Source organism: Canis lupus, chromosome 1, assembly GCF_048164855.1.
Source record: "Canis lupus baileyi chromosome 1, mCanLup2.hap1, whole genome shotgun sequence".
Classification (NCBI taxonomy): Eukaryota; Metazoa; Chordata; class Mammalia; order Carnivora; family Canidae; genus Canis; species Canis lupus.
The window spans coordinates 80,164,962-80,180,167 of NC_132838.1; the positions used below are offsets into that span (position 1 = coordinate 80,164,962).

The following is a 15,206-nucleotide window of genomic DNA, read 5'->3' on the forward strand; positions in this document are numbered from 1 at the left end:
TAGTCACATCATTAATCCATTCATGCTTGCCACCTGAGGACCAGCTATGCCCTAAAGATATTTATTCATCTGTTCGAAAAAACAAATAATTACAACATATTTTCTGGAATTAGGGCACCTGTTACATTTCGCACAGCTTACATGCCTAGAGGCAGGTATCAATTAATACTGAACGAATTACTGCATCATAAACACATAGAACAAAAGTTCCTAGTTGTCCTTTGATCAGGTACTCTGAATAGTAAAATACACATTAGAAACAAATCCTACAAAGAACAACAACAAAAATAAAAGCAACAATGATGCTGAAACATTTAATTTCAAATTACCATCTTATTTTGGAAAACTGAAAAAGAGTTAAACACTGAATGCTTGAGGGCATACTTTAAAACATTAAACTATCCCTTTCCCCCTGAACCCCCCAAATGAAATACAATTACCAGTGTGTTTATTTAGCTAATAGTATGGCCAACTTTACTGATGAAACATACCCTGTGGTAGAAGATTCTTATTGTAAAATGCACTTATAGGATGGAAGTGAATTACATAGGAAAACATCTAATTCCAAATCCTTGAAAAAATACCTAGCATTATATACCCTTGCGATCCAGGGAAGTTAAAGTGACTTGCCGTTGACACAAAGCTCTTCTTACTAGAGGGAGGGAGGATTCCTAGCAGCGTCTGGATTTTCCTAATTCAATTACAATTCCCTTCTTAACTAATCTTTGATTTGTCTACCTAATGGTTCCACAAAGAAGATTAAGATTCTTGTCTTCAAGGAGCTAAAAGTTTAGTGGGAGAAAATTTTACTCTGTTGGGGCAAAGGGCATATTTAAGACACCACCCAAGGAAACAGATGTACTTAACATATTTTAAAAATCCTACTTAAAAATCTATTTTTTTAAAATTTTTTTATTTATTTATGATAGTCACACAGAGAGAGAGAGAGAGGCAGAGACATAGGCAGAGGGAGAAGCAGGGTCCATACACTGGGAGCCCGACGTGGGATTCGATCCCCGGGTCTCCAGGATCGCGCCCTGGGCCAAAGGCAGGCGCTAAACCGCTGCGCCACCCAGGGTTCCCTTAAAAATCTATTTTTAAAGGTCTGTCTTAAGCAATATTTATGTTTGGAAAGTGAAGTTCGATTTCAAAGACATCATAGTCTGTGTTTGAAGGTTAAAAGATACTAAGAGAATTCTATTTGTCAATGATCAGCATCATTTCTAGATATTTTACTCCCTTATTAATAAATTTCATTAAACTGTTCATCACTGGGCAGCCCCGGTGGCGCAGCGGTTTAGCACCGCCTGCAGCCCAGGGCATGATCCTGGAGACCCTCGATCGAGTCCCACGTCGGGCTCTCTGCATGGAGCCTGCTTCTCCCTCTGCCTGTGTCTCTGCCTCTCTCTCTCTGTCTCTATGAATAAATAAATAAAATCTTTAAAAAAAAAAAAACTGTTCATCACCAACACTACGTGCAAACCAAGGGGTCATTCTATCCATCTTCCCAGTGTAAGAAAAGACTTTTCCTCGTATGATTCAGCAGAAAGTATTTTTGTCACCACAAGGAAGCATAAAGAGACATCTAGAATATGGGCCAGTCTACAGAAGGACAGCCCAGGCTCTTCAACAAATGGCAGTGGCATAGGAAAATTTTTAAAAACGAAAGAGAACACTCAGATTAAAAGAGACTTGAGAGATATTATAACAAAATGAAATGGATCCTATTTGGGCCTCCATTTCAAGCAAACCAATTACTGGAAATCATCAAAGACGTTTGCTTATAGGCTGGATACTTAAGAAGCTATCAAGTAATTACTTTTATTGAGTGATTAAAGGCATTATAGTCACCAAAAAAAAAAAAAAGTCTCTTATTTAAAGAGATGTATTCATTTTACATCCTCAAGTACATAAAGGCAAAATGCATGCTATCTGGAGTCTGCTTTAAAATACTTTAGCAAAGAAATAAAGGAATAGATTAAAATGTGGCTAAAGGGAACCTGGGTGGCTCAGTGGTTGAGCGTCTGTCTGCCTTTGGCTCAGGTCATGATGCTGGGATCCTGGGACCAGTGCCCCATCAGGCTCCCTGCAGGGAACCTGCTTTTCCCTCTATGTCTCTGCCTCTCTCTGTGTGTCTCTCACGAATAAATATTAAAATAAAATAAAATGTGGCTAAAAATCGATAGCTCTTACACCTCAATGCTAAGTATAGGAATGATCTTTGCACTATGACTTCTACTTCTAAGTAGGTTTTAAATTTTTATTAACAAAGGATAAGACTAAGTCACACAAAAAGCTCTGTGATGTGGACAGGGCCTTAACACCTCTAATCCTTTCCTCGAGTCTGAAGGAAGGCTAAAGGTAGGCTAAGCATATGCCACCCACCTTTGCAGCTGAAATCTCAACTATGAGTTACACATGCAGCAAATGGGGCGTGAGCAGGAGCCCACCTTATTTTTCCCCTAGGTCAGAATGGATAAGATGCAGTGTCCAAGTTACAGTCCTTAATAAGATAGCTTTTCTCAGGTTACTGATGACTGAGGGAAAAAATAGGACATAATGCAAGCCCTGATACAGTTTAGTTTGGTAGGGGAGTTTTTCTTTATTTTTTATTTTTTGTTTATACCCTTCTCTTTAATGTTTTATAGATTAAAAATCTAGTCTATTACTTTATGCCCTTTTCTTTCTATAACATGTCCTTCTAAAACTCTATGTAATGAAAATTAATCCCACCAAGCTTTCTCCCAAAAGGTAAAATTACAAACATTCGTATCTTAAGCAGGTGCATGGGGGTGGGGTGGGGGGAGGTGCTTAAAAACACAACTGCCTGAACCATTTGGTTATCCCCTCTTGTACTAGCCTTTCTTTCTCAAGTGGCTTCTTCTCCACTTTCTTCCACACAAGACACACCAAAGGGTTAAACATATAAAAGGCACATTCTTTTTGGACTGATACTCCTTTGAGACAGAAAAAACAAACAAAAACCAACCCCACCAGTCACACAAGATACCGGAACTGAACCTTAACCATCAAGTCTTTTTTTTTTTCTTTTAATATTTTTTAATTTAAAAAAAAAATTTTTTTTAACCATCAAGTCTTGATGTACAAAGTGAAGTGGCAAACAGAAGTAATCATTCTGTTAATTCAAGCTAAAAACCCACTTTCACCTTAACACCCAACTAATGAGGTAAAAGTGCTTTCTTGGCCTGAATCACACACTTCAGTTTTTACTAAAAACAGCCTTAGTCTAATTCTCCATTGATAAACCTCTTTGGCAACAGAAAATAATTGGAGACGAGAAGAAAAGCAACGTATGATGTTTTAGTCACCTGCACAGAATAAACACCAAAATACAGCTGAGGCAGAATGAACAGGCATTGCCTTAGATGTGACTAATGAACAGATCATTATGAAAACCCTTAAACAAAAACAAAGAATTCATATACGACAGGGAAGGGTGGATGACGCAGTATATACACTCATAGAAAAGCATTTAGCTTGAAAAGTAACTAAATGTAAGTTTAGAAAAATAAAGTGCACCATCCATACTTACACTAGCAAAAATTACAAAAATTATAAAGTATTGTACTTTCCACTGGTGTGGAAACAAAAACGGCATTTTTTAGATGGTACACTGTTTCTGGAGATTAATCTGACAGTGTATGAGTCACTAAAAATGATCATACTCTGATGATGAACACAGCATTTTGGGGAAGACGATCCAATGAAATAATAAAGTAAAAGTGCTACCACTATGTATGAAAAACGTACTTATTTTACAAATAAAATAGGCAAATCCTTCCCATGGCTGACTCAAGGGGGTTATTGCATTTGGGATCAAAAAAAACCCAAAAAACAAAAAACAAACAGGATATCTATTATACATTAAAAGGACGAACGAAGTAATAAAGTTTGCATAATAATATCAATTTGGAAGGGGCCATGGAGCTTATCAATAGTGATGGTGAATTTTGCTATTTCTTTTGAAGCTGGTCTTTATTTGGGTATCCATTATTTGTTAGAAGATATTAGAATTGTATAGACCTTTGGAAGTCATAATTTCTCAACCTCAAATTCCAGGGGAAGTTTTGGGTAATTTGGCCTTCACAGTTCTAAATCATAATCCTCACATCAGCCACTCCAATGAGAATGACCAGTGATGTGAGGAATCTCATGACTTCTCTTCATGAACTGGTATGACCACAATGAGGCAGCTCCTGGTAGCATGTGGAAATGACTGCTCTGTCCCCACTTTGGAACCAGCCAACCTACTTCAGCACTGGAAGGTTCTACTACCCCAGAAAATGTTTCCTTAATTTCGCTTATGTTGTTTCAAGGGATGAGAGAAATGGTACTAGATGTACCAGTAGATGGTGAGAAGGCCCCCAGTCAGGAGAGAGGGGTAAGAGCCTCATTTCAAGGAACCTCTTGAGACAGCTAAATTTGGGTCTTCCAACCTACCACTAAGGATAAGAGTGGATCATGGTCCACGTTTCTGGGGCTTAGTTTTAGTGGAGTTACCAGATAGCCAAATGACAAGCAGGTCCCCTGGATGTTTACCTCAACCGCCTAAAATACACACCATTCTGGTTTCTCATCCCCAAATAAATTGATTCTTGGGCTCCCAGAGTGCTTTCTCTTAGGTCCACATTTATATTCTCTACCCCTTGTTGAAAAACTTCAGATACAGGTCTGTAAATAAAAGGCTTAGGAATAAACTTGGCTACTGGAGCTATAGAAAACAAGATCAATAAAGCCAATAGCATGTGGGTTTAGTGGCCACAGAACTTCCAAGAAGAGAAAAGAAAAGGAAGAAAAAGGCCCAGGGCTTTAACAAGTGAATTCCTCTCATTTTACTTGACACCTAAAAAGGTAAAGGCACCTTAATTACCTGAATCTTTACAGTATGCTTAAATTACATTTTATGAGCTATTCTGAAATCTGCCCTGTTTAATAATCTGTAACGTCAAGAAAACATTTTAAAGTGTCTCTCACAATTAAACCCATCCACAACCTTGTATAAATCAAAATTTTGCTACCATATCAAAATGTTACACTGGGGCTGTATAACATAGCCCACATCCTCATTACATGCAACACTAATTACTACCAGCAGATTCAGAATTTTCTGCACATTAGAGGCTTTTAGAGGAGCTATAAAAAATTTCAGGCACCATTAATTTAAATTTGTATTGAAATTTCCTTTTGACAGATGGCCAAAAATTACTTATTATTTAGAGTACCAGAGCTGCCTGTTTGCACATTAGAAGAGGAAAGGGAAAAATTAAAAGCAAGAAGGAAATTTATGTCACGTTCATTACCTGTTAAATGTTAAGGAGCATTATCCTGCATGAATAAATTATTTCATACAAGCCTGACTCCAGCTGCAGGCAACTGGCATGCTCCGGCTGATAAAAACCATCTCAAGTCACACAGCAGACAATCATAAAAAGCCCCTCTTAACCAGGAGCCACTTAAGGGAGGATGAGGACGATCAATGGAACAAGCAACTAACTGCTTCTCTGAGCATCACAGAACACATTTACGAAAATTAGCAAACTTGTTTCACCTTGCAAAGCCGCAGCACAGCCCCAAACCTGACACAACCTCAAATCTTGAGAACTATACCCAACAGAAACATCTATTTATAGCTACCATTCCATAATAAATCAAGGCTAAATCACCCACCTCTATTTCTTTTTTGTTTTCCCCCTGGCTTCTAGCTATATAGACACTTACTCCCAGACTCATCCTGAATGATTATAGATGATTTCAAAATACACCCTGCTCTGGCATAAGGGAATATAAAATGTAATTGACACAAAAGTGTGCACTGGAGTATAAATATTTTCAGTCTTCTGAGAGTGGGGCAGGAGAGGGGAGGCTTTTGTTTAGTTCACTGGCCTGCCTAAAGGTATGTATTTATCATAAGAAGGCAGGGAATGTTTATATTATTGGCTCCAGAATAACTAGACAGGCTTTTCCAAGGGCTGCTATCAGTTAATCCTGGTCAGTGCATTTACTTACTACTTCCTAAGCACACCTGTGTGGAACACTTAGCTCAAAATTGCTTTTTTAAAAATCTGGGTATTGATATGCACATTACACAACAAAATACACAACTGTAAAAGCATAATTAAATAATTCAGTGTGTGCAGTTCCAATTGTAAATGTTGACATTTCTACGGGTGTACAGATGCCCTTTCAAACTACAAAGACTCTTGAAGGGTAAAATAGATACACTTAATTTTTATTTTCCATTATGTAAGGGTTTTGGAAAAAAGGGCAAGGAGTAAAGAGGCTTTCAAAGTGATAGCACAGATGGTTCCAGGGAAAGATTTTAGTATTCATACACTTCATACACAAAACTTCATTAAAAACTACAAGAAATGTAACTGCCTAAGTTCCAAGACAATTGTTGCTAAACACAAGGAAAGGAATCGACAGCATCTGTGCACTGGCCAATGCTTGAGAACTGCCTTGTCCTAATCTTTACAAAATACAGCACATATAGATAGGCAATTATGCATAGCACAGTGGCATTTTACATTGTGCCTGGCTCAAAAGTGATCAAGCAGTTTTCATACTTTCCTCATTTCCTGCCATGGTAGGCTGTTTTTCTTGTTTGCTTACTCTATAAATTCAGGCATCCTTAGCACATCCCATTCTGGTATCACACAATCACATCCAAATCATTAGGCCCTAAATACTTTTCCTCTTTCCCTACAACTTGTCTATAAAGTGATACAGAGGCAGATAAAAGACATGCAAAACCTAAGAATAACTTGCTCTCCTGGAAAACAAGATGGTATTAAATAAATAAATAAATTTCCTTCTGGCAGAGAGGAATGCTTTTATACATTATCTTAGGGAGTTTTGTAGGATGGAACTGTTTTCTAAGACGAGATTAATGTGTATTTCTTATAAATCAATTTATCTACTTTTCATTTTTATCTTACAGCCATAGGCTAACTGGAGGGGGAGGGAAGGGTAGTTATTCTTCCTCACATAGCAAGACATAAAATACGCAATGTGAGCCAGATCTTCTGGAGTTCCATCTTGGTCTAAAACTCCAATTGTGACAGAAAAATGAGACCACTATTTTCAAAAATCTCAACCACTTAACTGAAAGTAGTCAAAAATACAGTTAACCATTTGGTAAAACCCACCAAATCATTCTGTAAATCTCAAAGAATCTGTCACTAGATTTATTCAAATCATTTAGAGACGGTTAAGCCATTCAATTCCTTCATCTGTGAATGTGAGTCCTACCTTGATGGAGTCTCTGTCTATAGGCAAAACAGCAGCAATACAGGTGGTGGGAAGAAGGAAAAAGAAAAGTACCAGTTAGTTTACATAAAATCATGTATTTATCAAACTTGATCTCTGCTAAATAATAAATGGCACAGATGTCATCTTTGCAGTAAAGTTAATTATTAATACTACTCAACCAGATCCACAAGGTGCCAATCTACCTTTGACACAATTTCAGAAACCAAAGCTGGAAATTCAGATTATTTATACTCCTTATCAACTTGTCCACTTATAAAAGTGTTCACAGTCATGTTTCAGCTCTGCGTCATAGCATTACTGTAACTGGATGGGAAATACTACAGTTTCCAACCTCAGAGATGGGAAATTCATGTTTGTGTGATAAAATCATTTACACAAGGTTATTATTCATGGTAATGACACTGAAACAAGAGGAGATATGAGGTTTTAATTATAACCACACCCTTCTAACCAATGAACCACCCATGTGCTAACTAAATTCCCACAAAAGAATGTGGGGAGAGACTTCTTCATTTGCTTTTCTGCCACTGGCTAATACAAATTATTAGTAAGCACCATATAAACATACGGTCACATCAAAATAACTCTGAACTCATCATATACTTTAAATGGAGGGAGGAAACCAATCTGGAGGGAGCACAACTGTCCTTCAAATCAATTACTTGCATAAACAATTGTGTCGTTCTTATAGGAAGAAATGAGTTAATTTCATGCTTCTAGACAGCCTGTGCGAGAGAGGTAGTTAAAGCCAACAGATTTCATTAATTTGGGCTGCACTCTCAATTACTAAGACTACTAAAATTGTTTTCTTACCTGAGAGATTTTTATTGCACCATATAGGCTGATCTGATTTATAACTAATAACTGACTCTGTCAAGTTATCAAGTGAGTCTTTATCAGTGAGTCCTTCCCCAAAACAGAATAGGTCAAAATCAGCCACTAATGCCACTTGCTATTTCAAACACAGAGCACTGTGGGATTGTATTACAGATTTAGTCTTGGGGATCAAAGGCAATAACTAGGAAACCAGACCCCTTGCCTTTGGGGACTGCATTCACTGTTGCCAACCACTAGAGGATCATTTGGGGGGAAAAAACGCTTCCAATAATTCATTTACCTTCCAGAGGAAATCCTTTGTGTACTCACTGGTTAAATTAAATCCAGAGACAGAATAAACAATGGTTATCCAGAACCTACCCTCCTTGGCAGGTAGGTAACAGCGGATTGACATCTTGAAAGAATCACTCACCTCTTTGGTGATCATTGTCATGGTGCTTCTTCTCATCTTTAATTGGAAGGTGGGACTGGCCTCCCAGGGCACTGGACAGGGCCAGAAGGCCAGCGCTGCTCCCGATGGGTGGAATGGCAGGGGGCTGAAGCCCCGAAGGGTGTGGGGTCAGAGGAACTGGCAGACCATGTCCATGTGATAAATGCTGGGCCTGGAGTTGTTGCTGCTGTGAGGAATTAGACAAAGATATTGAACTTGTTCCCTGTATCCGTGCCCCATCCCCCAGCCACCAAAAAGAAAAGAGGTGCAAATGATCAAGGAAAACTCAGCACCCACAAAGGACAAGATTTATCCTTCTATATAGATTTTTTTAGAAGGGGAGGGAGGGAGATGTAGAGGGGAGACATACTCTTTTTTTACTTAGATTTGGGGGTTTTGCACCATATTGTAAGGAACTTTAATTTTTACATAGTAAAGTTAGCTAAGTAACTTTTAATAGCTGAAACTCAGCTTTCTCCAACAAAATGTCTGTATTTTGTTCTCCAAAACATACGGCCTCGCTATCCTACATTTCTAATCAAAACATATACGTGACTAACTGTTAAAGTAGTTATGTTGAACAAAAAAAAAAGCTGAAAATTGAGAAAATTAGTGTTAAACAGTTCTCCCAGAACCGCTGCACAGCATGCGGCGGGAGTTAATTTGAAAGAGAAAACCTGAATTAACAACCCAGAAAAGGAAACCGGTTGCAGCCACCGTTTTAAGCCCTTTAAGTGTCCTCAGCGGTACTTGAGCAAATTACTAAAGAAAATCTAATGTAGCAAGGCTGGGGTCCTCCTGTAGGCTTGCTCAATAATGCTGAAATAATTGGGCACTCTGTGCACGTTTAGTGATGCTCGAATGGAAAGCTAGAGGCCTGCCCTTGCACTCTTCTCCAGCGGCCGCCTCGCTGTTGTGACAGGTTTATCTGAGTGGGACTGTGATGCATGCACCAGTAACTGTGCTGACAAGAGTTTAAAGTCATTTTTACCAGCACACTGGCAACACATGGAGAAAGCCCTTGAGAGGCTGGAATGGGAGTGCTTGACCTCAGCAGAGGCCGCATCACGCTTGGCTACAGGAAAGGCTCTGGGCAGGCCCTGCAGCCTCCTCGGCCTCCTAGGAGTGGGGAGGTGGGAGGGGGAGGCAACAAGATGACAGGAAGTTTAATACCCTCACCCACCGGAACCCCCTTCTGCCGGAGACTCTGCCTAACCCTGTTCTAGGGGAACAAGTGCTGAGGAATTCTCAGACTAACTTTTGCAGTGATTACATTTTAATTAATGCTTCCAAGTCAGTCACTTGTCAGGTCTACCGTATGACAGCCAAACAGTTTTCTAGACTCTTTCCAGGTAGGACTGCGTATGCTGCTCCCTTCCACTGAGAAAAAGGATCCTGAAAGGCTTTTTTTTTTTCTTTTCAAGAAAATATTTCAAAGAAAAAAGTATTTTTTTCTTCTCCCCAAATGACTTTTATTTCCTTCCTCTTTTCACTCTATACGTCCTTCCTGTGTCTGACTATAAAAGTCAAAGTATAGCATTAATTAGCTCTTTTCTCCAATTGACCTACAACTATTTTCTGGCTACATGCACTTAAAATATAGTCAATAAAGTACTAACACCTTTAAAGCAAGTTTACATCAATAAAATGGACAAATTGGAGCAGTGATCCAGATATTGTACCAGCCCGTGCCCACCCTATAGTCCTGTGAAGCACTAACTGCAGGCTTCAAGACAGTGTATTGCTCCACCTGAGGAGCCAAAGTCATGCTCATAATTCTTTCTGTACTGTTACTTAGTGGTGACCAGGAAGTATGAGCACACCATCCTATTTCCTAAATGCGCAAAAAAAAAAAAAAATGTCTAGGAAGAAAACAAGGCCTTTAGGTAAATACATGGCAAATTTATTTCAGAACCTTTTCAACTGGAATCACCAGAAACTGTTTGAATTCCCTTTCTCTTCTAAATCTCCTAATACTTGATGTCTATGGGTCAGGCACATATCCACTTTGTACCTCAGATCAAAGTTCAATTGGAAAGCATTCATTAAGAGCCTGCAAATGTGTCTTCTTTTATCATCCTTCCCAGACTCTAAGCTCTGTGAGACTACATCTGACGCAAACCTGAGCTACCTGCAAGCACTGAGACTCAGAATACCTGGGCAATCCCAAAGTATGTGCATTTATTTTATTAGACATTAAAAAAAAAAAGCCTCAGCCAGAAGCATTTCCTTCGGTGATCCAGGTGTTTCACTTCCATTTTTCTTTCTCAGGACAAAAAAATAAGCACTCTCATCTTCATTTCTCTATGCAACCAGGAACATTTCAAAGGCAGGAAAAAAAAAAAAAAAAAACCTGAGTCTGTTGCATATGCCATTCACAGTAGAGACTTCTGGAGAGCCTCACTATTCCACCTCCAAGTAGCTCTGGCACTACTAGCTTCTCCCATTCTCCTCTCTGGCCATCTTTCTGAGGCCGAGACCCTGCCCCACCTACACAGGCTGTGTCAGCTTTCCATTCCCTCTTTCTTTCAGTGCTGTTGATTCTGCAGTGCTCTTCCTCACCTTCAACTGTTCTGCCACTGATTCTGTCCTTCTGCCAGCCAGCTGGATACCAGCATCCCTAGGATTTTGTTTACGATGAATTGTCTAGTGAACGCCAAAAGAACGTAGCACTTTTTCAGGAGGGAAAAAACACTGTATTTTAATCACTTTGTGCGTCCTCCACTGCCCCCAACACAGTGCCCTGTACATAATTGGCATTTGATAAATGTTTGTTAAATTTAATTAAAATAACCTTCTTTTGCCCTCTTCAGCTACTGGCCTGTGTGTGTGTGTGTGTGTGTGTGTCCTTGACTTTGCACAGCCAAACTTCTCTAAAAACTAGTGCAAATCTGCTCTCTCCACTTCTTAGGAAGCCCCTTCTGTATACACACACACACACACACACACACACACACACACACATTCCCTCTTTCTTTAACTCTCTAAATCTGGATTCTGGGGATCCCTGGGTGGCTCAGCAGTTTGGAGCCTGCCTTTGGCCCAGGGCATGACCCTGGAGTCCCGGGATCAAGTCCCACATCGGGCTCCCTGCATGGATGGATCCTGCTTCTCTCTCTGCCTGTGTCACTGCCTCTGTCTCTTGTGAATAAATAAGTAAAATCTTTAAAAAAAAAAATCTAGATTCTGAGCCCCTTCTCCTGAAACTGGTGACCACACTGCAATTATTTCAAGACTTTACAGTTTTCTTCCTCTCTGACATACACACAGCCACAGACAGTACACTCTCCTTGCTGAGACTTCACTCTGCCTGCTTCAAAGAGGCCTCTCTTACTTGTCTGAATGCTCTGCTATTAGCTTTCCTTCTTGGTGTTTTCTTCTCCTGCTCACTAAAGAGGAACAGTCCTCAACCTTCTGCTCCCCTCAAATGCTCTGGTGGCCCTGGTCTAACTTCTTGCCAGACAGTTCTACTTGGCAGTCCAGCATTATTATTATGTGACAACAAAAATGTTTCATACAAATGCCCTAGGTAACTTCTGCTGGCCCAAGTTAATCGGCCACCATCAATTTGTCTTTCTTCTGTGCTCCCACATCCTGAATCACCAGAGTCTATCAGTTCCCAAATAATTCCTTATATTTCTACCACCACCATACCTATCAGACCCTTTAACATACATACGTTGATTAGAGTAAGCCTCCATTAGATCACTTGAATTCATCCTGCATCACCACTGGCATGTTGTTCCCCTCAATTCATGTCATCTCTTATCTCTTATAACCTCACCTTTACCTAAGTTGTAGTCATCCATCCCAGCTCACCTCATGTTCCACCTGTTCTGCAAAGGCCTCTCACACATCCCACACTTCTACGATTGCACAGGACTCCCTTGGTCTTTCACTGGCACTCCTGGCACCTAACTCACCACTATTTGATCATATGATCATACATTTAAAGATTCTGATAAATTAATTTCCACTGCCTATGTCTGCATGTATGTCAGAGAGAAAGAAATACAGGAGCAGAGTTCCTATATACCCTTTACCTGGCTTCCATTAAAGTTAGTATCTTACATAACCACAGAAATTACCAAAACTAAATACTAAGCTAGTGCATTATTTATCAAACTACAGACTTTATTCAGATTTCTTTAGTTTTTCCACTAATGCCATTTTTCTGTTCTAGGATGCCACCCTGAAGCTTTAATTTTTCACATGTTATTATACCAAAATTGAAAAGGCCCTTTCACGGATCTAAAGAATGGCGACACCCAAATAACAGTCAAGTTGGTGAGTGGAACATGCCTTGAACTTAGGAGAAAAAAGAATGAAAAAGGGCTTCCGTGAACCCATTTCATGAGTCAGACTATACATAGAAAATATCAAACAAAAAAAGCATACTAAGTAGAGAGCATCTGGTAGAAAGGGTAGTCTTTATCAAGTGTTTAAAATATAAGATTATAAAATAAAAACGCAATTAATTGTCACCAAAAGATATATGACAAAAATGTGAGACATACAGGAATGATTTAGTACATTTTAAAATGTTTACATCTATGAAATACACCACTTTCATTATTAGGTGGTCATTTTTAAGTTTCTTTATAAGTTCACACTTAGAAACGATCCTAGAAGTAAGTGGCAGATGCACACTGATAATGACTCCTGATTAGTCAATAATACAAACGTGGAAGATGCCATCTTAATCTTCAAATAAAAGCAGTGAGTCACCATCAACTGAACTCCACCCTTTCCTCAATTAAAAATAAAATGGCTTCTATCAAATTTCAAATGACATTCAACAATTCAATACAAAGAAGAATCTCTGTCACGTCTTCTCATTAACAGAGGAAAACTCAAAAAGCAGATTCCCAGGGAGAAGACTCCAGTTTCACCAGATTTTATTCCAGAAGCTGAGAGTAGCATACCCTAATGGACTGCCCTGCAACACAAGCTGAAGATGCCCCATGGCATCTTCCTCTCTCTGGTTTCCACCCCATCCACGTTAATTACAGAGCAATTAACCTGCAAAGTTTACTACTTTATTACAGTCATGCCAAGAAATGTAAAACTTCTTGTTTCTTAAAGACAGAAGGAAAAGATATATATGTTAAGAGTACATAACTCAACACTGACTTGTTACTGAAATAATTTAAGACAAATCACCATCTAATTACAAACAAGTTAAAAATGACTTTATAAGAAAAAAAAAAGCCAAAAATAAAAAAGGGCACAGACCATAGTACCAATTAGACATTAAAATAAAATACACTCTGTAACCATAACTAAGAAAAAACCTATTGAGAAAGATACATATATTGGAAAAACTCTTCTCACTGAGCTCCCTAGGCTATTACTATCTTTGATTGCTTATTTAAAAAGGTGGGGAAAAAAAGAAAGAAAAGAAAACCCAAAACACTCTCTTATCTCTAACCACAATACAAAATAAAAATCATTTTTTTTGGTGGTTCCCCTGATGGGCCATTCAAGAGAATAAACATTAAAATGGAATGAACTTTAAACTTAGACAAGTAAGCATTCCATTAAGATAATTAATTTAATTTTGAAAAATAGCCAGTAATTACTTCTGAAAATATACAGCAATGAGGTGGTAGATATAGCCTCAATTCTGTTAATAGCCTTCTACTGGAGTTTCTGTAACAAAGAATTATTTCCCTGCAGTTTCTATTTTGGAACGAAGTGTAGAAAAGGACCCACAAGCAAATCAAGTTCACAGGAAATGTCTTGAAATGTTGTCCTTCTGCAAAAAGAGGAATTTTTTTTTTAATGATTTTATTTAATTATTTGAGAGAGAAAAAGCAGGAGTGAGGAGGGGGGCACAGGGAGAGGGAGGGAGCCTGATTCTGACTGGGGCTCAACCCCAGGACCCCAAGAGGACAAGCGGAGCCCAAGCAGACACAACTAACTCAGTCACCTGGGTGCCCCAAAGAGGAATTGTTTTTAATCAAATGTCCCCAACTCTGCTTGATCAACAAGACTTGAGAGGCCAATGATCAGCAGGAACAGAGTAAGTACAGTGCTTCAGTAAATACATATCCCTAGCAATTCTGGACAATTCCACCAGGAAACCAGGCAGAGATTTTCTTTTTTTTTTTTTCTTTTTTTTTCCCCTCCCCCCCAGGCAGAGATTTTCTTGACCACTATTCTCATTTCTACTATGCTATCAACCACAAAAAATTCCTAAAAAGGAAAAAAAAAAAAAAAAGCATAATCTTTCTCAGAACAAGGATAATCCCAGTAGCAATAAGCACACTTAGTGTCATATCATGGTTTCTTTAAAAAAAAAAAAAAAAAGGGTGCATGGTGAGCCTGCTAGCTCTTGTGCCAGGGAGTAAGAAAGCTATCTAAACTAATGGGGAGGGGCAGCCCTGGTGGCTTAGCGGTTTAGCCCCGCCTTCAGCCCAGGGCCTGATCCTGGAGACCCGGGATCCAGTCCCACATCGTGCTCCCTGCATGGAGTCTGCTTCTCCCTCTGCCTGTGTCTCTGCGTGTGTGTCTCTCTCTCTGTGTGTGTCTCTCATGAATAAATAAATAAAATCTTAAAAAAAAAAAAAAAAATACGGCAGCCCGGGTGGCTCAGAGGTTTAGTGCCGCCTCTGGCCCAGGGCATGATCCTGAAGAATTGGGA

General features: G+C 39.1%; 1 protein-coding gene across 14 annotated transcripts in view; it reads right to left on the reverse strand.

Moving 5' to 3' along the window:
• LOC140639068 (transducin-like enhancer protein 4) overlaps window positions 1-15,206 on the reverse strand; it is a 142,378-nt gene that overhangs the window by 61,250 nt on the left and 65,922 nt on the right. For 7 of the 14 annotated variants that reach the window (XM_072837543.1, XM_072837487.1, XM_072837517.1 and 4 more), the window contains 2 exons: window positions 8,543-8,747; window positions 7,273-7,289 (listed from right to left, as the gene is read on the reverse strand). In XM_072837543.1, the coding sequence (XP_072693644.1) occupies window positions 7,273-7,289; window positions 8,543-8,747 (222 nt within the window). The remainder of the gene's footprint in view (window positions 1-7,272; window positions 7,290-8,542; window positions 8,748-15,206) is intronic. The other 7 variants (XM_072837499.1, XM_072837547.1, XM_072837528.1 and 4 more) reach the window with 1 other exon arrangement.